At 39.3% G+C, this 27,186-nt stretch overlaps 1 protein-coding gene across 2 annotated transcripts in view; it reads right to left on the bottom strand.

Moving 5' to 3' along the window:
- LOC119901722 (contactin-associated protein-like 4) overlaps positions 1 to 27,186 on the bottom strand; it is a 120,887-nt gene that overhangs the window by 75,977 nt on the left and 17,724 nt on the right. For both annotated transcript variants that reach the window (XM_038717341.1, XM_038717342.1), the window contains exon 2: positions 7,180 to 7,290. In XM_038717341.1, coding sequence (XP_038573269.1) covers positions 7,180 to 7,290 — 111 coding nt within the window. The remainder of the gene's footprint in view (positions 1 to 7,179; positions 7,291 to 27,186) is intronic.

Genomic DNA, 27,186 nt, shown 5'->3' with positions numbered 1-27,186 from the left:
AAAGAGCTTCTGTGACTAGCCTTCTTTCTGGCTTCCAGCCTGTCAGAATTTGCTTGCCTTTTCATTCTGTCTTCATGTTGCCAACCGCAAACCTACTGGCCACTGATTCAAGCCCTTTAATTCAATCGACTCTGCCTGTGTGTCTGGGTTCTCTTCCCTGTTGCCTGTAGCTTGAACTCTGAAAGCTGTAGCCAACAGTAGCTGCAGAAATGCCACATGAAGACCACAAGAACTATGATTAGTCAGCTTGGACTGCTTGCGCTCTCCCCAGTGGAGATTGTTAATGCCATAATCAACATAAATGCTCAGTAATCTCCTTTTTTTTTGAGTCGTCACTCTGTATCAGTGAATGAAAGTATGGAAACAGGATTACTTTCGGGTGTGTAGTGTAAGCTGGTCAACACATCCATCAAGTGACAATTAAAAGAGTAAAATAAAGCTTTTCTTGAAAGCTGATGCACGTCGACGTAGGAGAGACAGACAGTGACGTATCTGGACAAGTTGATACCAGTCTGCAGGCTTAAACAGAAAACAATGGGTGGGAGTGTTTTGACAAGTATCATTTGCTGCTGTTATTGTCAATACATGTTGACGATATGTTTTCCTACAGACAAATTTTATGATATTGCATGTTCAGCTGACCTACTGTGCACTGATAAACGATCTCTCTTTACACAAGCAATTCATTGGAATAGGAAATCAAGCTATTTCTCTATTTTCCCTTCTCACTCCCAAGTTGTCACATATGGATGCAAGGTCCAGACCCCTTGGTGTCACGCCAAGGGAAAGCCCTGTAGTGTAATTTTTTAATAATAAAGGTAAGTGTAGGATATTTAATGGAAAAGTCTGAGTAAGGAGGTGATTGAGGTGGATGGTGGGCCAGAAACCGGACTTTCAGTCAGGAGACCGGTGTTTGTCCCCCGTATGAAACAAAAGGTTACCACTGAATGTTTTTGTTTAAGTAATTTAAGTTACATAAGTTACACAAGTACCATTACTTTACTCAAGTAAGTTAAGTCACGTAAGTGACGTTATTTAAAGCCAAACCATGACCTTTTCCTAACCATAACCAAGTAGTTTTGCTGCGTGAACCTAACCAAATTGTGATGTTTCACACTGTTAACAACATGCCATTTCACAACGCTTAACTACTGGTTTTATTGTGAAAGTGAACTACCACTTTACTTTTGCTTATTTGACCCGAGGTTGCATATTTTTTGTCACTAGACAGCCTACATGTTGAAATTTATGCTAAAGGGGTACCCAGGGCATTAAAAGCATAGCCAAGGGGTCCTGACCAAGCATCTCTACTGTATGTAATGAGTTAAAAGTGAGAATGTGTTGATAAGTAATACCAGAGACGTTATATAGAGGAGACATGCTACTTTAAGAATCCTCAATACAACTCTATTGGGATAGCCCGTAACGCCAAAGATGGTGGTTGTCCTGCCCCTCCCACTAGAAAGCCAATCAAAAAGAAATAAAAAAGAACATGTTTCAGCCAACCGTGTGGTTCCACTGATGTAAGGGGTCTACTGCGTCACTACTACTACGCATGCGCAGTTGTAGTATAACTGGTCAAGAAAAAAGCTCTCTCCCCATTCACTGTGATAGGAGCCTGGTCTTGTCAATCCGAAATAGCTGCCAAAATGGCTGCCAGAGTGGCATGACTTGCCTATAAGAACTTTGCTAATACCAAATTACATTTATTTCCAGGAAATGTCACGGAAATTATTTTAAAAATGATTAGGAAATTGTGGATCAAATGCCCAATTGTCAAATCATTTATATATAGTATGATATATGTTAGGGTGTGCTCCACTTTATCTTAGAAGAAGAAGAGCTAATTCTATTTCACAAAAGAAAAAACTAACTAAACTATCCAATCTAACTTGAGATGGTTTTACCACTCTCTTAATCCCTGATACTTCAGTAATCCACTTCATCTGTAAGGACCCTGACACCTGAAACCAACTCAATTTGTATGTCGTTCTTGTTATTAGAGCAGTGCAGGCAGTGAATGTAGGCTGAACAGCTCTCCTTCTGCTTTACTGTTGAAGGGAAACCAAGCTTGACGTGAGTCAGCTCTGGACAGAGGCTTCACTATAAGGAACAGATGGATGGATAAGTAAAGAAAGGACTGCTGAATCATTAATAATGCACTGATATTCCACCTGACAGGTACAGAAGACAGACAGGAACAAACAAAGAGAGAGACATGAGTAAAATGAAGAGTCAAGCGGAATGAAAAGGCTGGATAGTCACAGTAAAAGGCAAGCTGTTGTGAGAGACAGGTAGAAAAGTGAACAGGCAGTGCTATGGACAGAATGTTAGCTGAAAGGAAAAGAAGAGAGACAGATAACATGCAGACTGTTTAATACAGGCGTGGAGTGAGAGCTCATAATTTGCATGAGAATGGCCAACTTGATTGGTAATTTCAGCAGTCTGATAACATGTCAGACAGGCGTAGCGCCTAATGGGCCCGATGCAGCAGGAAGTTGGAAAGCACCGTATGTCTTCTGGGGGCAAAGTACAACACATTTCCGCTTGAGTTTCAAAGCGTAACATTGGAACCACCTTACCATAAAGTACACACTCACACAACTCACACATGTAAATCAATACATGATTAGTTGGCAATCCACACAACCAGAACATGTTCTAATTAAAGTTAATTCCACTTTTAAAATCTTATTCATTTAGAAAGTAATTAGTGTGCTACAGTCATTCTTTCTATTCCACCGCAATCGTAGCCTCATTACTGATAATTGGCAGTGTTGCCCAAGAAAAGAAAATGTTTCAACACACCTATCAACATTTGGCAAGAAGATAGAGCTGGCTAATTAGTTTTCACAGATGAAAATGTGACGGAGAGGGAGTGAAACCTATGATAACAACAGAGGACAGTCTGTTTGGAGGAACAGAACACAATTTAAAAGATGATAATTTAAAGAAAAGGAAGACAGACACATGGCAAAGCGAAAGAAAAAAGACAGAGAATAAAAATAGCCCGGGGGAGAAATTAAAGATAAAAAGCGAAAATAGGAGACAGACTGAGGATCAAAACCGAGTGGTTAGAAGCCTAAAATGTGTAAAAAGTTAGTCATTCATTCTGCAGTTTCTTGGTGAAAGAGAAATTCATTTCCCATCAGCTGCCTGCCAGCGCTTTTCAGTCAATTCTGGGCCCAGATGTAAAAATGATGTCAAAAATATTGAGTGTGCCACCTTTCGAAAGAAACTGCTATGTATAAAAAAACAACCATGCATGCTTTACACCCGACACAAACACATTTATCACTGCTAAGCTGTGTGTGCTAAAACAATGAGGCCAAAAAAACTCAAAGAGGGAATTTGTGGACATTTCAGCTGAAGCCTTATCTGTTCGGCACACCATAGGTCTCAGCAAAGTAGCACCGACTGTACAGACACAAAGACAAGATTTGAGCAAGATTAAGTGAGTGAGTTACATCCATCAGAAGAGTGGGCACTGCATGTGCATGAATGCAGGGGGGTGGACTCCATATGTACTGTATGTTTTTGGTGTCCTGACCTTGTGTCCTTAAGTTAAAGGGGTGGAAAATTTTAACTACTCACATTTTTTGTAACTGGAAAAATTCTATTTTGTCTGAGTGCTCAATGTCTTTACTTTCTTTACTTTCTGAAATATCTAATAGGCACCGGCTAATTGCCTTAAACCAACCAATCAAAATCCAGCAAGACCAGTTGCTTTTTGAATTAGCATTTCTAGACATATCATGACCTGGAACAGTGAAAAAAAAAGAAAAAAATATATATATCTATATTCTGCTCATCTGTCAGTAACCTGAACCACAACACCATCATTTGTTTTAATCAGTGACACATTTTAGTCAGTTAGCACCAGTTTTACCAATTCTGGTGAATCATGTCAACCCTCTGAAATACACTTGGTGCTGCAGGATATTAGTAAGTTTAGTAAAATCTAATTTGATGTCTTATTCTTAATTTACACATAGTATTATGTATCTGGCTCTCAGCTACAGCAGTTGAAACTCTCAAACACAACATCAGCATCAGCACCAGCATCCTGATTGGAAACATCACTACTTGGCATGGGATATCAACGGCCCAGGACAGAAGGGCTCTGGAGGAGGTGATTAAAACTGCTCAGAAGATCATTGGTACCCATCTCCTGAGCATCAGTGATATCGGTGAGGTGAGGTGCTTATGCAGAGCCCAAAGGAGAAAAGACAGTACCCACCCTGCCACAGCCCGTTCATGCTGCTACCGTCTGGAACTAGATATAGAAGTTTCTGCTGCTGCACCACCAGTCTGCAGAACAGCTTTCCCCCCCAAGCTATCAGACTCTTAAACTCTAACTCAAATTCATCCTGAGCCCTTCTCCATGGAATATAGTTTTTCTTCTCTTTACCATTCTATTGTTTTTGTACACTGTATTTTTATTGTCTGGTTGTGCATAAACAGTGAAGCTAAGAAATTATAAATTTTTGATTACAGTCTATTGTTACGATAGAAAATCTAGGATGATAAAGCCCATGGATAAAACACCTGTTTTCATCTTGTAGGTGGTATTCCAGGGCTCTTATAATCTGTTCATTTAGTAAGTAAATGAACTGAAAGCAAAACTGCTCCTCTGAGAAAAACTGGAGGAGGCTGAGATAGTGGCAGCAGAAGGAGAGGGTAATGAGATGGAGATGTTCATTTGTTCATCGATTTCCTCAGCAAACAGCTGCAATCGTGTGGGCTTTGCACCGTCAATGCAAGTGGGGAGGAAGTGTGGCACATAAGGCTCTCCTAATCTACCAACAACTGGAGCTGGATTTGAAAAATGCAGTAGTGAATTTATAGGTGATCCTGTTTTATGATGTTATCAGCAGTAGCTTCATAACACTCCCACTCCAAATCCCCCCATTTTCTCATATTGACATGATTATGATAAATGAGAGGATGTCTGGTGAATTTTCACAGGCAGCCTTTGGCATGTACATCCAATCTACCTACTGCAGGTTCAAAAATATGTTAGTACAGATATGGTAATAAGGGTAAAGCCCTCTTACGTTGACAATGACATGGGTTGAGGCTTACTGTGTTGAATTTAAAGCTGCAGTCAACAACCTGTTACCATGAAACATATCACATTATAAAGTTGACATGGTGAACATGTTAGCAAACGGTTGCATATTAACACATCCAGCAGATACGGAGCTACATTATCATTCATTTGAAGTTGTCTTTGTGTTCACCTGATGAATGTAAGTCCAATATTTTGTCTACTTTTAGCTCTTCCCTGGTCTTCACCAACCCCTGAGTGAAACATCTGGCTCTTTAGTCACTAACTTTGTCAGTCTGCTTTTAGTGCTGGTAACATACAGTGATCTTAGCTTAGTTTTTTTCCAGCTGCAGAAACAAGTTCTGCAGCTGGACATGAGGTTGAGAGGAGTGAGAGTTAATCAAAACAGTAGATTTGAGGATCATAAATCCAAAACAATGACCTGAAATATTATTACGGTAGCTAAAACTATAGAACTAGGTGAGAGTTGGGTGATACTTCTCTGTGGGGAGGTCACTAAGTAAATAAAACACATAAATAATATATATTTTTTAAAACTACTTAACGCAGCTAATAAGCATCATAACTGAGAGTCCAGAAATAATAAACAAACAGGCATTTTTTAGTCACACTTGCAGCTCTGGATCCCACACTCACATCAGGATGTCATGACAGGAAGATTAATGCTTTTAAAGAGGATGGAAGAAAACAAAACGTTTGACCACGACTGTTACCAACCCAACAATGAAGTCCTACTCCTAGTTCGAGTAACATCTCCAAAATACCAGTTCTCTCTGCACACTTGATTCAGTCAAGAGATAGTGATTTACATCATCAAAAATGACTTCTTGCCATTGTAGACATACATGTTAAACAAACAATTGAATGTACATAATATGTTGAGCAGCTTTTCGGCTCATCAAACAAAGACCGCAGACTTCGTCTTTTTAAAGTCTCGATCATTAAAGTAGTTAAGGACTGAGCAGTGTTCTGCAGGCTCTGCTTCCTTTAGTTTCCCAGGTGGTGAAAATCATTCAGATCCAGATTAAACTCATCTCACCTTCCCAGCTGATTCTGAGCTTTGATGTCAAGATAAAGCAGGGAAGCTTGTTCTCTGCAAAAAGCTCCACAACAAACCGTTATCTTTATTTCGTCAAAGCCTCACATCAGCATCCAGCACAGGGCTCCCTTCTGCTATTGTGTTGGATGAATAAACACCATTCACATTTATCCTTCTGGCAACACATACAGCATCTACAGAGAATAAAGATGGGGCAAAGCAGTTATTGCTTGTTTTCTCTTTTATTTTGTCTTGTCTCTCAGTTATTATTTTGATCCTCGGTCTCCCTCTAAACTAGTCACCAGTCAGCTGTTGGTTAGTCTCTGTGAATCCGATAAAAATGTTTCTGTTTGTTGTTGCTTGAACAAAGTCTTGCTGCACTGAGCTCCTCTGCTGCAGAACAATTCCTCAGTAACAGATGAATGCCCTTAATTGAAAAAAGAAATTGATACAGACAAAACAATGCGGCCCATTTCATGTACTTCACTTCCTGCCCTTATGTGTTTTCTGCATTTGTGATTGTGTACTCTGCCAAAAATAGTTTCATCTCTCCACCATTATCCTTCCCTTCCTAGTGCATTCAGTGTGTTTCCCTTTCTCAGTGTCAGATCGCTTTTGTACCCAGCGTTAAGCACTATCGCCATTTTCCTAGTATGTTGTGTTTTTGGACTGTGTATAGTTTGGACCTCAACTTTGTTGGTCATAAGTCTCAGGGTGTCCTGGTGGACTATGTGGCTAACAGCATCTCTGGTTCAATTCCAACAGGAAACAGTTTTTCATAGTTTTGTTGCATGTTACACCCCTCTCTGTCACCTTATATGGAACGTGCCATACCTTCACAAGCATTTTGCTAATGACACAAGCCAATATTAGTAACAGTTTGAACCTGTATACTAGCAGCACTTCAGCCATATTTTCAACAGAATTCAGTCTTTCCATGCATTGTAGACTATGTTGTCTAATATTCAGCCACATCACGCTGTATATTCCAGTCAAATCGAGTGTTGATGTCCCACTCATCAGTCAACAGTTCACTCAGTCACTCTGGGCATCAGAATCTCTTCCTTACCATCTCTCCTGTTGAGTTTGGCGAAGCCTGGTGCATGACTGCTGGACAGCTGGGAAGAGCTTCTGAAGGATGATGGCAGCAGATTTGACACCAGCGCGCTGTCACACACTTCTGTCAACCAATCACAAGGCAGAAAAAAGCATACAAGGTTAGGGCTCCACACTTACACTGTTTTGAAAATCCAATCCAAACAAAATGGAAATGAAGACAAATTTCATTGGCTGTTTATGATAATCAATACATTTTCTTATAATATTTGCTTATTTTCAGTGTTAAGGAACAGGAACAGTGACTCTGATCTTTGTTCTCATTATCATTGACTTCTTTTAGTGTTGCTGCAAAGTTGTAAGCTTATCTTGTTGAGACGCTACAGATGTTTATGTGTATGTAAATTACATGCACATTTCTATAACATTCTTTATTACATTGCTTGGTGATCTGTTTCTGTCCAAAGCAATCAACCAATAACAGCATACATGAAGGAACATACATACATCACATTTTTGAGCCTCGATAAACACTATTGAGCAGCTGAAGTGAAGTGGAGTTTTGTCATTGAACTGCAGGTTTAATGTCCGCTAAGTAGCCTTTGACATTGCTCTGTAGTCTCTCAGTGAACAGCAGTAGTTCACAACAGCAGGTTGATGCAGGAACCTCTCTTCTCTTTACTTTAGTATAAACATTTCTGTGGTCCAAACTCTTCTCCATAGTGGAAAAACACAGCTAAGTGGTTCAGGATATCACATACTGAGGATATCACAATATCAGACACAGCTGGAGATAGATTATTATCTTTTAGCCTGAGTGAAAAACAGCAGGACGGCAGCTCACTGATGAGAGGTGACAGCCCTGAATTTCCAAATTACCAGCACCAAAGAAATACAGTGTTGCTTTTAACTTGACCATCGTGCATTTCAGCATTTATCCACCGTAATGTTAGGATTGAATAAGACAATGTAATACACTGAGAAGTAAACACCTTTCAATTTAACTTTCAATCAAAACACCAGAATTATGAGGTTTTCACATGTCCACAGCTTCCTCATCACTCTTATTGAGTTTGTGAATATTAACACACAAGTGGCAGAGTGGAGTCTAATCATTGAGAAGCAGGTGGGAGCAGGTCTTTCAGCTGTCAGGACACCATATTAGATGAATGAACAGTGTAATAATGTCCAGTTGGATGGATTATTGGTGTACTTCTGTGGCGATGGATAAATGAACGTTGTAATCATGTCGTGTTGTGGAGATGAATGGCGTCCTGATTGGCTCATTACAGGCTGGATACTGATGGAGACAAACCAGCGTTGTCAGAAGAAACTTTTACATGTCTCACACTTTAATGGTTTCTGGATGACTAAATAAAAACATTATATATTATACATAATGTGCAATAATTATCCATTGGCTTATCTGTCCGGAGAGCAAGTCTTTCCTACAGGGGTTCCAACACATCTTGACACTAAGCAAAACTACAGTAAGGAAAAAAAGGCTCATATAAAGTGACAATGATGCTGTTGTTTTTGGTAGAATTGGCAGAATTTTGTGTGCATTATTTTGTCATGTTTGCCATATTTTTGGTAATTGCAATCTGGTGGCTATGTGAAAGTTATTTATAAAATATAAAACTATATTTTTTTCATGAAATTACATTTGGGGGACATCTTATATTCAAGGACTAGACAATGTGTTTACAACAGTAGATATTCTTTTTGAATGGAAAGAGAAGGCCTGTGTGACACTGGCTCCTAAAGAGAGTGTTACAATTCAGGTTGCTTGTAGCCTTGTTGCTCGGCAAATGAGAGTCTCCAACAATGTTTATAGTGTTTAGAGTTAAAGGGACAATAGTACGTGATTGCAATCCAATTCATTTTCAGTAAAATTCAGCAAAATATTTCCTCACAGTTTGCTGGTTCTTTGTTTTAGAATATGTGTGCTCTGAAAAAAATCCAGTTTTCCTACACAGCCCTGGCTCTGTATATTGAAAACAAAGAAAGTGGTGTGGACCTTGCCACACAACACTGTTCCAGCCAATTTGCAATTGTTGGTGTTCATGCTGGTGCACAGGAGTGATGGGGGGCAATGGAAGAGAGAGTTCTATACACGTGCACATTTGAAAGTGCTGGACTCCAGGCACTGCGAAGAAAAAGAGATGGCAGAGAAACAGCCAAAGAGGAAAAGGGGTGAAGAGTATAAACAGGGAAGGAAAATTATATGACCAGGCAAGGACAAAGGTGTTTCAACACTGGAGAAACTTCAGATATTTTAAATTTGGGGGATAGAGTTTCTGAGGGAACACTGAAGGGAGGGGTTTATTTATTTGGCAGTTGAATTGAATAGAATTTATTTCAGGATAACCCCTTGAGATGTATCATCTCATTTTCAAGGGGGTCCTGCAGCATACATGCATAGACACAAAATTAACCACACAGCACAACACAACACAAACACAATACAAACACAGACATATATACAAAACAAAAACTCGCTCACCTGCCCTTACCCCCACAATTAACATAGCACATACATTACAGTATACTGACAAATAATCAGCCGAGTGCATTAAACAACTAATACGTCATTTATCAATATGCCTTATGACAAAATGTAACATGCAGGATAACGTCACATCTCACATAGGAATGTCCAAAGAAAATCAAGATAAAGAGAATGAAGACAAAAAAAGTCATGTTTGTATACATACTAATATATATTTTCTACATAAACCATTTATATGTAATGCCATTGGTATTCTTAATAACAAAAGCATGTAGTTTTAAGAAAAGAAAAAAGTGACGATTTGAATAAGCGAAATGTGGAAATAGATCTCAAGAAAAAAGGAAGGTTATTCTAGTCTTGAGGGGCCTTATATTGAAAGGCTCTCCTACCAGCTACAGAAAACGACCTTGGTACCGTAAAAAATGTTGGACATTGGAGGTGTCTAAGTGAGTATGTCGAGCAATAAGGTATTAAGTGCTGTTTAAGGTATGCAGGACAATTGAAATAAACACATTTGAAGATAAACAGAATCTAGTGGTAATCCCTTCGTGGTTTAGGTTGCAGCCAGTTTAGTGAGTCATACATAAGACAATGATGAGTTTTAAATGGACAGTTTAGTATAAATCTGCAAAGGGAATTGAGTACAACATTAAGAGTTCTAAGATTGGACTCAAAGGTATTAGTGTAGACTATGTCTGCATAATCAATGATTGGTATTACCAGTTGAGAAAATATTTTTTCTGACTTGAGTTGAAAAACAATTGATTGATCTGTACAGAGTGTTAAGACATCCATATACTTTCCTAATGATATTGTCAATGTGTATCTTAAAGGTAAGGTTGGAGTCAAGCCAAAGGCCCAAATATTTAAATTCCTCCACATTCTGCATAAGGGATTCATCTAAAAACTTTATTTCAAAACAAGAAGCACAACGGTGATTTTGTATTGTGGAAAGCACCATGCCGCAGGATTTCTTCATGTTCAACAGGAGTTTATTAATGAACAGCCACTGTTGTACTTTATCAAAGTCAGATTGAAGAGTTCCTTGAACTTGCAGCAAATCACGGTCAGAGGTATAGATGACAGTGTCATTAGTATAAAGCTCCAAATTACAATGAGAACAAACTTGTGCCAGGTCATTGATAAAGATCGAGAAAATTAAGGGGCCTAAAGTTGAGCCTTGAGGAACACCTTTATCAACAATTAAATAATCTGACTGGAATCCTTGGTAAACAACACACTGACGTCTATTATGCAAATAGGAATTAAACCACAGCATGTTTATTCAAACCAACAGAGTAAAGCTTATCCAGTAGATCGTAATGGTCAACCATATTGAAGGCCTTTGAGAGATCAATGAAAGCAGCACCAATGAAATGACCATTATCAAAAAAAATTGAAGTTGAAGTAGAAAAATTAGATCTGAAGCCAGATTGATGTGGAGATAAAATGTTATAATTATTAGTGTACTCAGTGAGTTGATAAAAAATGTATTTCTCAAATATTTTAGCAACTGCACAAATGATAGAAATCAGGCGATAATTATTCACATTCGATTGGTCTTTCCAAATTTGTGGCACAGTACAGGTAGTTAATGATAGATTAAAAAGAAGAGGAAACATCAATATATGAGCTGCAATTTTGATAAGCTTCAAGATCATCTGGTCCTGCACTGCATTTTAATTTAAGGTCATGTAATACATTAAAGACATCACTAGGCATGATCTTTTTAAATGAAAAAGAGCCAGCAGGCATGGAAGAATTAGAAGAACATGCCAAACCATCAGAGCAAACAGATTTTGAACTACAAAAAGACAAAAAATTATGATTAAAGGCATGAGCTATATGCAAGGGATCAGAAAAATATCATTATCCTTGCATATTTGTTTCACAGAATTATTATTTTTTTTGTTAAGAATGTTATTTAAGTGATTCCAGAATTGCATAGGATTGTTGAAATCATGAGAGAAACAGTCTCTATAGTAATTAGGTTTAGCATTCCTAGTTTCAGTTTTACATTTATGCCTTAACTGTCTATATATTGTCCCATCAGATTCATCTTTTGAGAAGCGATATTTAGCCCAAGCTATAACTCTTTGTTTGAATAGTTGAAGTAATTCAGACTTTAATAGTTCTCACAGGAGCATGTTTATCAATTACGGTTTTAACTTCAGTATGGAAGAAGTTCCATGCCTCTTCCACAAGTGGAATTAGTTGAAGCCTATACCATCTAATATCTAATAGATCACGTATGTAATAATCAACGTTAATATTTTTACATTGCCTTATTGTGATATATTTATATTGGCAGTTCAGTTCAAATATCAACAAGCCATTAGCAAGAATCACTAATTCTCCCTATAATCATTCTTAAAAAATGTTCTTTTAGCCCAGTTTAACTTACATCAGTTTCTAAAGGCTTGTGTGTTTTGCTGCCACGGAGAAAATAAATTCACGATGAGTGAAAACGAGTACAAAGCGTTTTTCCGACTTCTTTAGTGCCAAAATGAACTAGGGGGAGAGAGCCTGTCAAGCAGCCAAGAATGACTGCTGTCACTGATGATGAAGAGCCCGAAAAGACAAAGACAAAAAATGCTAACAAGCTGACAAAATAATTTTGACTGCTTCCAAGAGAATGACAGGAGAGTGTGAGTGTGTGACTGATAGACAAGCTCCACAAATGTGGGATTTACATTAGGCTTTAACAGTATTATTTCATGTTGTCACTTTGATGAGAGAAAAGGCTTCAAATATGAGGACTCTTCTCCTTGGATTAATTGTAAGTTGTGTGAAAGTGTTTTGCATCCTAAAAAAGATGTTCAAAGTGTTTCAAAATGGAGGGATTTGTCTTATCATTAGGGACGTCTTAAATTCAGCCAAAACTGTATTATTTAATGAACATATTAAGGTTTAAATTGGAGTTAACCATTCTTCAATCAACTATTCTTAATGGCAAAATAAATGGCAAAGAATTCAATGTTATATTATCATGAGATATTGTGGAGAAGGTGTTGCAATTTTAACCAAGAGAAGGGTCCACTGAACACATTATTAATGCTGGGAGGGCGTGAAACATAATATTCAGCTCTCCTCCACACAACGCAAGTTTATTTAGTCCCTTAATTGTCTTTAAATAAAAACATATATAAATAAAAAAATATTATAACACAACCTACAACATTTAGGCAATAATTTATTGCACTGCGGCTGTATTTACATAGCTAAATCATTAATCATATGGAGAAAAAGTATATTAAACAGTACACAGACACACAGTAGAAATGTAGCCCATAGTGTAACTGCATCCCACACATACATACACAAAGACTCATCGTCGACATCAGCTCAGTAAATATTCATAGTTTTCCTCTCGAGCTCCAAACTGTAAGCCAAAGCCAAACTAACGCTGCCTCCATCTAAAGCCTCCCTGTTAATGGATGTTGTTCTCCACCACTGAGACAAGAGCCAATTACTATGATTCACACTGCAGTCCGATCCCTGCCCACAACTCTGGCAACCAGGCTTTAGCTTCTATTACTCTGTCAACACCAGTGTACTTCATCTCAACAACACGAGGTCTTCATCTGCCTCTTGATATCCAGCAGGGCCTGATGATTTCACTTTTTAAAAGCGAATATCACTGCATTTAAAGAGACATAGTTTGATTCATATAGTCTTTCATATTAAGTAAAAGAGGTCTACATACTGTTTTGAAGATGACCTGTGATACTGCCTTTCTCACACCAGGGGCCTTGCAAGTGCAAGCATTTAAAAAATAATAATAAATAAGACTACTTTAGTCTGGCCTAAAGAGGATAAATGTCTACATATATTTACATGATGTTTAAACCTGCGTTAACACATTTATTGGCCACATGGGGGCAGTGCAACAAGCTAAAAACACAAAACACATATAAAGCTGTTATTGAGGACATGTTAGCAAAAAGTAGCCTATTGGTATCAACCAGGAAAGCGGCTTTAGTACCACTGTGTGTCCACCCAGTAAATTTAAGTCCAATATATAGTCTCATTTTATCTCTGGTTTCTGATTATTGAGGTTACAAATCACTGTTAAAAACACAAAGTAATTGTTGACATGAAAATGCTCTGGTTAAAGTTAAGTTAGGTGTAGTCACAGAAACAACTTGGTTAGGTAAGGGGAAAGATAAATACATACTTAGTTAAAGTTAGAGACACTTAATGGTGTGACTTACAATTATTTTTTATTATTTCTATTTCATTGGGTTTAAGGGACCTCCATCATCATGGTTACATTAATAAACACTTGGGTAAGGTTTGGGCACGATTGTGGTCATGCTTTTACATATTACATAACTGTAACATCCACCGTTCCATTCCAGCATCAGCTGTGTTGCCTGCCATACCACTCCCCACTTCCTTGTTTCTGTCTAACTCTATACCTCCTGTCTCTAATAAAAATGTTGAATAACATGACTCGTGGTTTAAAACAAGATATGGTTTTGGGGCACTTGCTGAACCAACTGATGCTGTTGTTCTTCTTGAGCGGACAGTCTCAAATGATTTGGAATAAAACACACGGTATTTTGTAGCTTTAATAGGCTTTATTTTGAAAAACGACTACTTCCCAATGAAGGCCTTTTAGCAAAGTATTAATGATCTGCCTGCACATTGGACGAAAGAGCCCAACAACACCTGAAGCCATTTGACCATGCGTTTTGCTGAGAATGCTCTGCTGCTTTTAACCGCAATAACGTCAGTACCAAGAAAAGGTCGGTCCGGTTATGCTGTGTCCTCTCTTTAATGGCTTTGTAGGGTTTTTTTCAGACCAGTTAGTAATTACTAACGTTAATTACAAAACTATAATTTAAACATCAATAATAATAATTCAATGAAATTCCCAACCATAGTAATTATACTCCCAGCACCAGTGCACTACACTTAGTGCCTTTAAATGTTTCAGATGTGCATATGAAGACTTTTAAAGCCCATGAATATTTACTCCAGTGGCATCAGAACGCCTCCAGCTTGGCCTCGTTGACACTATGGCTCTAAGTAGTATCTCTTTGATGATGAAAAATCTGAAGTAAGCAATTACCAAGAGTCTGAAGTCTATTTAAAGCAGTTATCACTTAGCATCATAATGTACATATGTCATATTACACAGACTAAGCCTCACAGTGGCTCTTTATAGTTAGTATATTTATTGATAGTGATGGAGTGCTTTTGAACTTTGAATACATATTTAATGTCACTGTTTTAAATGTGGTCTCCCAAACAATCATCAGAAGGCCTCCAGCTCTTTGGTCCTCCTCCTAATAGTCTTAGGCCTTGGCCTAACAGACACTTGTCACTGTGGTGGGAGCCCTCAGCATGAGAAGCAGGTGAATTACAGTATTCTGAAGAGGTGAAATGAGAGGGAAGGCTCTCCGACACCGAGTGCTGTAATCCCCGAGGAGATAATGTGTGGTGAAAGCACCGCCTCGCTCTCCACAGACTGAGAGGGAGCAGGGGAGTTTAAAAACACCAGGATGGTTTTCTTCAGATGAGCTTTGGCATTTAAAAGCCAACGTCCCTGAAAGTGTGACCAGTAGAGCACAAACACAGACAGCTCAAAGAAAAATGAAGCTAAATGTTGAATACATGCTGGACTCTGCGGCCACTGAACCTCGACACTGACCCTGGATGTGCTGCACAGAGAGCTTTCCTGAATATGAAACCACTGCACCTTCATCCTCGGCACAAACTGCACGAAAACAAACACACCTCCTTTGTCTTTCTGTCAGCCTCAACGTCCAATGTAGGTAATATCCATCCATCCATCGTCAACCACTTATCCTGCGTACCGGGTCGCGGGGGGGCTGGAGCCAATCCCAGCTGACATCGCAGGGCCACCCATACGTAAACAACCATGCACACACGCGCACCTAAGGACAATTTAGAGCCACCAATTAACCTAGTCCGCATGTCTTTGGATGGTGGGAGGAAGCCGGAGCACCCAGAGAGAACCCACGCAGACACGGGGAGAACATGCAAACTCCACACAGAAAGGCCGGGGCAACCGGGGAATGTAGGTAATATAAGAAAAAAAATCTTTTTTTCTCCTGGAATTTACATTTGGCTAACATGTTGACATTTCTAAATAAGTAGCATTACTTGCGACCAAAAGTAAGGTCTTCAAGATGTCGGCCCCATAACACACTTGCAGCAGCAAAGACAAAACATTTCTGTGACATTAGAAGGCCTATTATGGAGAAAGCTGGGAAAATGAGAGCTGTTTTGCTTGATGATAAGCACACAGAACAATTTCAGGAGGAAAATATGGACACAGACACAGAGGTATTTCTTTCTAAGATTACTTCTGACAGAAAATAGGCAGTGATTCTGCTGTCTTAATACAACACGATGCTGTGTCTTGAAAAGTGTTTGGTGAAAAGTGTAATGCAGAACATCACCGACAAGAGCAGGAAACCATGACGTTGACATCTGAGTGATGGGATAAACTGTAGCTTTTAAGGTCAATAAAATATCCTCCTATCAAATAAATGTTTAATCAATTCTGGTACCAGAGGAGGATTTGGAGGGACAGAACGAATCAACTCTCTCCTACAGCTCATCCATCCATCCACAGGGTCAGTTTTATCATTCAGGGTGAATAAACTGTAAATCTGGCGGCAGTAAAAAGTCTCGAAAGATTAAAAAGAAAAAGCTCTGGAGTGCCGAGGCCTTGAGACTGTCAAGCACAATTAATCTCCACTGACATGATACGCAGACTAATACCTGGCACAGGAGAGACCATGGCTCATTCACCTGCGTTGTCCACTTCTTTACAGTTTTGGAAAATAACCCACACAGTCTATGACAGAGCTGGAGACCCTGAATACCAATGAGCTCCATCCATCACCTCAACCAACAGCAGTGAACAGAAGGTCCCACACTTCAGAGCTCTATAAGCCCCACAAACCCAGAGTTCAGTGCCTCTCAGTATGAGTTAAGACGACTTACTTAGCCATTCAGAGCACGTTGCAGTAAGCAGGATAATGAGGCTCCAGCGATGCTTGTTTTTGCTCCAGAGCACTAACAATCATCCTCAAGCAGAAAACGTCTATGTTCATTTCACCAATCCGCCCAACATCTACCTCCTGTTTGACCTGAAGAGATCTGGCCTGAAAGTAGTGAAAATGGTGGAGTGTGTTTGTGAAACTTGATGTGGTACAGTGGCATGTCTTGACAAGTTGACTTCAACTTTTGAGTTTCAGGTGCCAAAGGCAAGATTCTAACAAAAGATTTGTATCAAATCCCAACATGAGTCTGTGCAGAGAGCAAAAGCATCCATTATCATAACAGTGATGGCCTATTTCAATTTTTTAAAAATCTGTTTACACCATTTCATCACAGTTGTCAGATACATGCCGGTAGAAGATCTTCTTGGTAAAAAAAGAAATTAGGCCTGCAACTAAAATTTATTTTCATCAAAAATTTGTCCATGTCCATTATTTTTACAGTTAATTTAATCATTATTTAGTCTATAAAATGTTGAGGAAAAGTGAAAGTCAAAATTGATGTATTATGTGTTCAAAGAACATTTGTCCAATATTTAGTTCAAAACCTAAATATAAAACAGGAAAGCAGCAAATTCTTACTGTTTTGTGAACAGAAAACAGTGAGCCTTTTACATTTTTTATCTTTAAAAGTTTACTTAAGCCATTATTTTTCTGTTGAGCCACTAAACAGTGCTTCATTTGTTTTAGCCTTACAGGCAATTCTAAATTTAAAATATGTAAGCAAAATCTACAAATGTCTACTACCACCCAAATTTAATCTGTGACAACATGCATCAGCTGCAAAGATAAACAACACACCACATTTCATTTAAAAAAAATAGTTCATACACCATGTTAGATTTAGATTCTGGCCATGATAGATAGAACATGCTGATTAAAACTGCTGAATTATTCAACAGGAGCCAGTATCTGTTCTAAAGCTGCCTGTGGCCCGACTTATTAATTGATTAATTGAAATGCAAAGCAGCGTTGTGAGCTAACTAATACCCTGAAGGTAAGGACATGGCAGGAGTTCTCCTCTTCTAGTTTAATTAGCATTGCTTTGTCACATAATTAATAGCACAGAATGAGAGCATCTGATTAGACTTCAAACCAGCATATGGCACCTTCCATATGCAGCCACACTGCAACTGCAACGGCAGAAATATGGCAGCGGGTGCTGTATATGGACTTGCAGTTTGTGTCCATATCTTACTTTTTCTTAAGTTGAGAAGTGATCCAAATAATCGTGGGAAGGGAAAGCTTTTTTACAGCTTTTGCAGTGTCTCTACGGGGAACCAGTGTGATCCGCCATCCTGGTCTGTTGTTCTGCCCTCCAGGTCACAATATACCACAGTGTATGTCACATGACAGCTTGCGTCCAGCTGCTTTTAAGAAAACCTGGCGTCAAACCATCAGTTCCAAACAATTTTAGACCCATCTCAAAATTACCTTTCATTTCCAAATATTGGGAAAACTGCTTGCTAAGCAGCTCCTTCAATTTGTTAAAGGGAATAACATTTTTGATAAATTCCAATCTGCCTTTCACCAACAACACAACACTGAAATTGCTTTGTTAAGAGTCACAAATGACATCCTCATGCAGGCTGACAGGGGAGAGCACTCCATCTTAGTTCTATTAGATGTAAGTGCAGCTTTTGAAACCATCGATCGTTCCATCCTCTTCAAATGACTAAATAGATGTGTTGGTATCTCAGTTTTTCTATTTTTATCTATTTTCCCAGGATATTGGCCCACTTGCCTCCTATGTCAAACCAAACTATAGAAATCTTGGTGTTTTATTTGACCCTCATTTGAAATTTGAAAACTGTGTCAACAAACTTGTTCAATAATGTTTTTTCTCAACTCAGAAACATTGCAAAAATCAGACCATTACTATTGGCTTCTGACTTAGAACGCATCATTGGGTGTGAATGCTGTAAGCATTCGCATCCTATGTTGTTGCTAACCTTTATTATTATTATTATTCCGTCACGCTAACTAGTCCCACAGCTTTTGACGTACAAACTCCGTTCAAACTCCGTTCAAACTCCAAGTTGTCTGGCTCAATGACGAATGGGGTGCTATTACTGTTGTCATTGATACCTTGAATACTTTCCAAATTATTCAAGGTTTTCCAGGAAAATTCTCCCATTGTAAGTGAATGGAGAGACTGTCAAAATCCTCCTCATACCTGCTCCACTTTGAAAGCTCACCAGTTCAGCATACTTTCAGCTACAGACTTGATTTAAACTGTGAATTGGTCACAAGAAGTTAATTTATTAAGGATGTATTCAGCTTTTTGATATGTTTTATGGTTTGTTCACGGTCGCTGTCGAAGTTTTATGCTTTTTTGAGCTCTTTTCTGAGTTTATAATGGGTGTGTATTGCGTGAGTTAGAGTGGGTGACATCATTACTACAGTGTAGCAGGCTCGCAAAATCTTCTTAGATTTTTCTCTTTAACTCGCTGGCTTGACCACAATTTTAACTCTTCAAGCATAATTTTACACCAGAAACGTAGTAAATTTATCACATGGGCTTTTTAAATCCCTCGGGTCGATTTGTCTCTGTGTCCTTCCAAAGGACAAGGGTGACAGAAAGTTCTCCATTTGCTGCCATTGTAAGTTCTCCTCAAATTTTCTTGACCAGAGCAGAACGTACCAGTTTTTCAACTCGCCAAAGTGGTCACTTTTTTCAACTTTATCCAAACAAAAAATAGATCATATTGTTCACAAACGCCTTCTGCCGCTCCTGGTCAAGTCATTTCGTCGATACGACCTATATTTTAGTCTCTTAGGAGGTTTGTTTGCGGCAAAGTCTCAGAGAGAGTTTCCTATCTGTCTATATAGGATAGCTGGTTGCCCAGGTGATGTTAATAAGCAGAGAGAGATCAAAAGGAGACACACACAAGCACACACACACACACACACACACATACTTGGTCCTGTGTTCCGATTGGTGGACAGACGTTAAGCTATTTCTTGAATGAAGTTAAGTGTACTGCATCCAGAGTACTGCATCTGCTACTACAACCACTACTACTGCACTAATTAATACTACTACTACCTGGTACTACTACTAACACACACATAGAGACACAAACACACACACACACACACACACACACACACACTGTTCTCTTCATTGGAAACAGTTGGGTCTCTGTGTCTCACGGTGTCGCAGTCTTATAGTCCACGTGTCTCTCTGTCTCACAGTCAGTCTCACAGTCTTATAGTCCACGTGTCTCTCTGTCTCACAGTCAGTCTCACAGTCTTATAGTCCACGTGTCTCTCTGTCTCACAGTCAGTCTCACAGTCTTATAGTCCACGTGTCTCTCTGTCTCACAGTCAGTCTCACAGTCTTATAGTCCACCTCTCTCTCTTTTACACAGTCTGTCTCACAGTCTTATAGTCCACGTGTCTCTCTGTCTCACAGTCAGTCTCACAATCTTATAGTCCACGTGTCTCTCTGTCTCACAGTCAGTCTCACAGTCTTATAGTCCACCTGTCTCTCTTTTACACAGTCTGTCTCACAGTCTTATAGTCCACCTGTCTCTCAGTCTCACAGTCAGTCTCACAGTCTTATAGTCCACGTGTCTCTCTGTCTCACAGTCAGTCTCACAGTCTTATAGTCCACGTGTCTCTCTGTCTCACAGTCAGTCTCACAGTCTTATAGTCCACGTGTCTCTCTGTCTCACAGTCAGTCTCACAGTCTTATAGTCCACGTGTCTCTCTGTCTCACAGTCAGTCTCACAGTCTTATAGTCCACCTCTCTCTCTTTTACACAGTCTGTCTCACAGTCTTATAGTCCACGTGTCTCTCTGTCTCACAGTCAGTCTCACAGTCTTATAGTCCACGTGTCTCTCTGTCTCACAGTCAGTCTCACAGTCTTATAGTCCACCTGTCTCTCTTTTACACAGTCTGTCTCACAGTCTTATAGTCCACGTGTCTCTCTGTCTCACAGTCAGTCTCACAGTCTTATAGTCCACGTGTCTCTCTGTCTCACAGTCAGTCTCACAGTCTTATAGTCCACCTGTCTCTCTTTTACACAGTCTGTCTCACAGTCTTATAGTCCACGTGTCTCTCTGTCTCACAGTCAGTCTCACAGTCTTATAGTCCACCTCTCTCTCTTTTACACAGTCCGTCTCACAGTCTTATAGTCCACGTGTCTCTCTGTCTCACAGTCAGTCTCACAGTCTTATAGTCCACCTGTCTCTCTGTCTCACAGTCAGTCTCACAGTCTTATAGTCCACGTGTCTCTCAGTCTCACAGTCAGTCTCACAGTCTTATAGTCCACGTGTCTCTCTGTCTCACAGTCAGTCTCACAGTCTTATAGTCCACCTGTCTCTCTGTCTCACAGTCAGTCTCACAGTCTTATAGTCCACCTCTCTCTCTTTTACACAGTCCGTCTCACAGTCTTATAGTCCACCTGTCTCTCTGTCTCACAGTCCGTCTCACAGTCTTATAGTCCACCTGTCTCTCTGTCACACAGTACACATGTATACAGTGCACACACACACACATTAAAGGAGACTTATTAGGCTGAAATGAGAGCTTGCATGAAGTTTAGCAATCCAGTTTATCATTAGCCTTCAACAGCCAGCATTCACATCGCAATTTCTCCAGAAATTGCACTGTCTGGTTCATACTTGCATTTTCTCTGTCTCAACAATGCAATGCCCTTTTCACCTGCCTGAGTCAAACTGCCCTGGCACGTCTACAGCTTGAACTGCAGCAGCTAGGCTTTTAACCAGGACTAGACATAGGTCACACATAATTCCTATGTTAGCCTCGTTTTTTGGCTACTGGTTAAGTTCAAAATTAATTTTTCAATTATTTTAATTACTTATATGGCACTATATGGCTTAGCTCCTGCCTACATTTTCAAGCTACTAAGCTCTTAGATCTTCCAACCAAAACCTATTGGCTCTCAAAAAACATTTAAAAACCCACTACTTTAGGTTGGCTTTTCAATTACTCCAAATGTGTTAAAAGGTTACTTACACTTATTTACAATTCTGGGAATAGATCTTAAGTCTACTGAAACCTACAAGACACCCCACACATAAAGACTATTTTAAGTAAACAGGACAACACACTGGTTATAATTTGACAGTTAGACTTTGATTGTAGTCACTAGCATTTGCATTTTTCTGTACCACAACAGAAACCTAAATCTATCAAAAGCAGTTTGACAACAAATGTGAATTGAGAAATAATAAAAAATATGCTTGAAAAAGACGCAGTGTAAACTCTACCCAGAGAGCTGGAAGTGAATGAAGTTCCTGCTGTGGCTGTGTACAGAAAATCTACTTGGACTGAAACATAAAATAGTCTCATTCACAACACAACCTTTTTTGTTTTGTGTTGTAAAGGAGGTTGAGGGTGAATGAGGGCACTCCTTTACTGTTTGGTTCCAAATTTTTGACAGCTATTAAGCTAGATATTGGCAATTACATATCCCATGATGTCACTTGTCCCAATTCCAGTTTCAGGCAGTGATTTAGTCAAACAATTTGAATCCTTAAAGGAATTTCACTCAGGATAACTATCATTAAAGAAACTGATATTTGTTCTGCAGTAAATTATTTTTGGCAGTAAGGCTCTGTTCTGGGAGCTCCTACAGGCAGCACACCTCTTTGTCCTTTCACGTGCCTACTTGGAAAGCACGAGGCAGATAGAACAGTAGCAAAGACACCCCCCCCAGGGTACAGAACACAGGAGCATCAATAACAACAGAAATGATTAATCAGACACAGCCTGAAAGGAGGAACTGAGGTGGCAATTGGTTAGGCAGGCTAAAGCAGCTTTAATAAGGTGCCTTGTATGGAATTGCCAGTGAATGCTAAGAGGGGAATCAGATGATCTGATGTGGCTGGCTTTGCGATGGGCTGCTATCAGCTGATGTGGTGGGATTGTGAGCAGAGCTTGGCTTCGTTGCCAGCCTGAACTAACGCTATGCTCGATATTTCAATATTTTGGGAAAACTACCAACAAATTTCTGCTTTTTATATCACAATGACGTTACTCTCTGAAGAAATTGTTTGATGTTTTGGGAAGTAATCTTATTTAATTCTTGCCAAGAGTTAAATGAGATCACATCTATCACTTTCACATTTGTACAATAAATATGAAGCTACAGTCAGCAGCCAGCTTACTTAGCTTAGCATAAAGACTGGAAACGGGGAAACAGCTAGCTGAGTCTGTCCAAATCCACATCCAAAGCTCACTAATTAACACGAGAGCCAGGCTAGCTGTTCCAACCTATTTAATTTTCCCCAAAATGTCAATCTGTTCCTTTAGAGTAACATATGCAGCAGTAGCTATTTACCTTTTTCCAGAGAAAAATGTGTAATTCTTTTTTGTAGACATGCAATGTCACGTTGAACACATCAGCTTAAGTCTTGCTAAGTCAGCGGTTCAAATACGTCCAGCTCTGAAATCCAGCGGGAGTGTGTGTCAGGGTTTGAATTCATCTTCTGAATTTATGATGTGGGCGTCTTCAAGCTAAAATGGGTTTTAAATTGCTTTTTAAACTGCACAAACTGAAACTTAAAAATCATTTTAACACCAATTGACCCAGACTGGAACAGACTTGGTCCCATCACTCATGACCCCTGAATGATAATTGGCCCAACAACTGTAATGCAGGTCCCCATCTTTAAGCAGTGCAATTAAAATGACATCACTTGCCAAGAAGGTGATTTTTCTGAGGGAGGACAGCTGTAAAAGAAAAGTCTAATAAAAGCTTTTCTTTTCATAAATGCACATTAATGCATATGTACAGTGAGCAACCCAAGCATTCCTAATGCATACACCACACTGTGTTACACTAATCTACTGCTGCCTTTGATAGAACAGTCATCCTCATTGAGGCTCGTAACACTGAGGAGCGATGTGGGTGGCTGTGTGAGAGACAAACATCAACTAAATGAAGTGATCAAAACAGCGAGGAGTGGCATCAAGGCAACATTTAAAATCTCTTCATCTTTAAACTGCCAGGTTTAACTCACATACTCTCACACTCAGAGAGTTGAAACAAGTTGCCGAGAAACAAGCAGGATTCAGTTCATTTGCCAGAATTATGCAGATTTAGAGGGAATGCTGCGGGCTACATCACTCGTACTAATGGCTCCAGGAGGAGATATGTGTAATGAAATATCTACTAATCCACCAGCTGCAGTAAGTAAATGATTTGAATATATTTGCCTCTTAATTGAAAACAACACACATCTCCATTGAAAAAAAAGGTAATTTTCTTCTGTCATTCCGGCAAAAAGCACATAAGTACTCACATCATCCATACAGCTTAGCAACATTAATGTACTTCAGAAGTGAGATGTTAAATTTAATGGGACACTAGGAGCTCATAAAATGGTGAATACTGACTTAGAAAGTGCAACAAGGGAGGACTTGTAATAAATTGCAAATTTATGCAAAGTACATTATATATATATATATTTATGAAAAGATTGTGCTCATGGTTAAAAGAAACCAGTGTTTTCGAACAGTTGGTAGACAGGAGCTAAACCCTGGTTTCCAGTGTCTAAATCAGTGTGTACACCCATTGTTCCACCTCAAACCCCTCTCAGATGTGTTGCAGTTGTATACAAATGCTGTGCTTTCTCTACCCTTCTGAAGAATTAGTGCAGTGAGGAAGTCCCCAAAATGCTTGTATGATCAACATTTTTCATAATAAGCACAGAGAATATGACATGATACACATTTCTGCCAACTGCACAAAGAGTGGATGGAGTTAGAAATGCAGCAGCAACTTAAGCAAACCATGGATACTCCAGACAGTTTTATTACAACAGCCAAATCAAAGAACACTGATTTCTTGGAAGATGTAATCAATAACATTAAATATTATTTAAAATAACTATCCTGCATTACCAGCCCCCCCCCCCCGCGACCCTGTACACAGGATAAGCGGTTGACAATGGATGGATGGATGGATCCTGCATTACTTTAAATTAATGACAAATTAGTCATGACATTACATTTGTAAATTTGTAAACCAACTATACATCACAGCTTCCCTTCCTCAACATCAACTTTATACTATTTGTTACAAAAAGTAAGAGAAAAAATTAATTCCCTAAACTGCTAAAGAAACAAATAAAAACTTTACACATACAGTAGCTACTGCTGGTGCTATAGTAGAGGTTTAAAAAAGCTTCACAGGATGTAGTGGAGCTCTCTTTTTCTTTGTCTTTTTGTGTGTGTGTGTGTGTGTGTGTGTGTGTGTGTGTGTGTGTGTGTGTGTGTAGTCTCTTTAAACCTTCACTAAACCACAACAGGAGCAGCAGTCACGTAATCTGCTTAGTTTTACTTTACAGCCGTCCTCCCTCAGGAGACATTAGAGATAAGTGCTCTTTAAAAAACTTCTCTGTAGATAATGTGATGTTCTCCATCTCCTCCTGCCTCTCACACACTCAGGGCTCAGCTTTCCTGAGGCTAGAAACACAAGGGCTACTAAGATCTCTTTAACTAACTATGAAAAGAATTTCTGCCCTTTTCCACAGTTGTGGAAACAAGCTTTGATGCAGAGCTTTTACTACTTAAAAAGACAGTATACTTGGGACTCTGACAGTCTCCAATTATGACTATTGCCCAATGTAATAACGTAATGTACGGTTCTAAATGGGACAGTAACACATTATATAGCCATATTAAATAACTCTCTCTTGAGTCTCCCTAATTATTTTTTAATTATACAGATCTTTCTGTGTGGAGTTTTCTCGGTAAAATGGTGTCATGGAGTCCCATGTGAACCAGGTAAATGTTGAGTTCTTTTGAATTTTAACTTAAATAGCGTTATTGACTTCCTTCACGTGGTTTCTGTGACTTCTGTAATTTACTTACTTTAATCCAAACCACAACATTTTCCTAAAACTAACCAAGTTTTCCTTGCCTAAACAGACCCAAACTGGGACCATTTCGCAACAATTAATGTTTAATTAATCATGTGGTGTAGGTCAAGTGATTTACATAATGTAGTTAACGCCAGAGACATTTTATAGAGGAGACAAACCACTCCATCACATCCTCAATACAACTCTATGGGGAAAGCCCATAACGCCAAAGATAGCGGTTATCCCGCCCCTCCTGCTAGAAAGCCAATGTCTGCTTTTAACAGCCAAAGCGGAAAACATATTTCAGCCAGTCGTGTGGATCCATTTGTGGGCCCAATTTGGACATTTTCACTTACGGGTTTACTCACTTTTGTTGCCAGCAGTTTAGACATTAATAGCTGTGGTATGTGTCTTATCCACTGTGTCATCCATTGTTGAATGATTAAATATACAACAACATGGAGGTAATAGCTTCATAAGTATGATTTGACAGCTGAGAAATAGGAGCTCCTGATGAGCAGATACGTAAAGGCAATGTTAATCTAGAAACCTTGGCTTATCACAAGTTTTAAGTACATTTCATATGGTATAACTGCCATTGCTTACACCATGGGATGTCTTCATTATCGTTGCAAATAAAGTTGAAAAGGACAAATAACCTTCTTAAATACACTGTAGCCTTTACTTTAATAATTTGATTCAATCCTTGTTTAATTGACTGAGAGAAGCATGTGGGGAACACACATTTGAAATCTTCTTCTTCAAATATCACTAGAATCACCTTTGGGGCTAAGCATTAATATTAATACCGGTGCAAAAAAAACTTGCAGGGCTCTGAAAAATTGAGAGCTGAACATGAATACACACACATAAATGCACACACACTCAAAAGCCAGCGGGAGGTGAAATTGCAGCAGCAGTTGAAAATGTCTGCAGGGAAACAGACAGGAGGAAACTGCTAAACTCTCTGACCGAAACCATCTCTTCATCTCTCCAGTAGCGTCTTCTTCACACTCCTTGCTCCTCTCTTCACCTCTATTGACCCTTCTACTCGCATTTATCCTTTTCCAGCCTTCCCCATCTCCTTTTACCGTCCTAATTCCTCTTTCCTTCTCCCTCCTCACTATCCTTCTTACCTGCTGTCCTCCCTGTCATCCTCCTCCTCCCCCGCTTCCTGCTTCATCTTATGAAGTCAAATCATACACACACATACACATAGAGCCAAGTCAGTGAGGGATAAAATGGAAAAGCAGGTAGAAAATATCACTGCAGTTGTGAGAAAGAGGTAATACTACTTTCAGGAGGCCTGCTGACTCTGACCCCTAAAGTTTATCCTTTCAGACTTTTTATTGCTCTTCCTCCACTTTTGCCCTCCCCTTATCCTGCATCCCACCCTCCTCCCTCATCTTCCTCCTCAATTTCACCTCAATGTGCTTAGCCCTGATTAAGCTCTGTCTTGTTGTGTTGAAATTCAGCCTTACGCTTTCGTCTTTAATGGCCACTGACTCAGCTCTGTCCTCCTCTCTAATACAAACTGACCGGCCCTGCTTCTTCTCATCAGCAGTCACCGCAGAGCTGTGGTCACGCAGTACAGAATTTATAAAAAAATACAAAGCAGTGACAGCATT

This window comes from Micropterus salmoides, unplaced genomic scaffold, assembly GCF_014851395.1.
Source record: "Micropterus salmoides isolate LMB-PRFRI ecotype aquatic unplaced genomic scaffold, ASM1485139v1 Ms_hic_scaffold_14, whole genome shotgun sequence".
Taxonomy (NCBI): Eukaryota; Metazoa; Chordata; class Actinopteri; order Centrarchiformes; family Centrarchidae; genus Micropterus; species Micropterus salmoides.
Note: the sequence above shows the minus strand (reverse complement) of the source record. Positions and strands in the feature narration are given on the sequence as shown.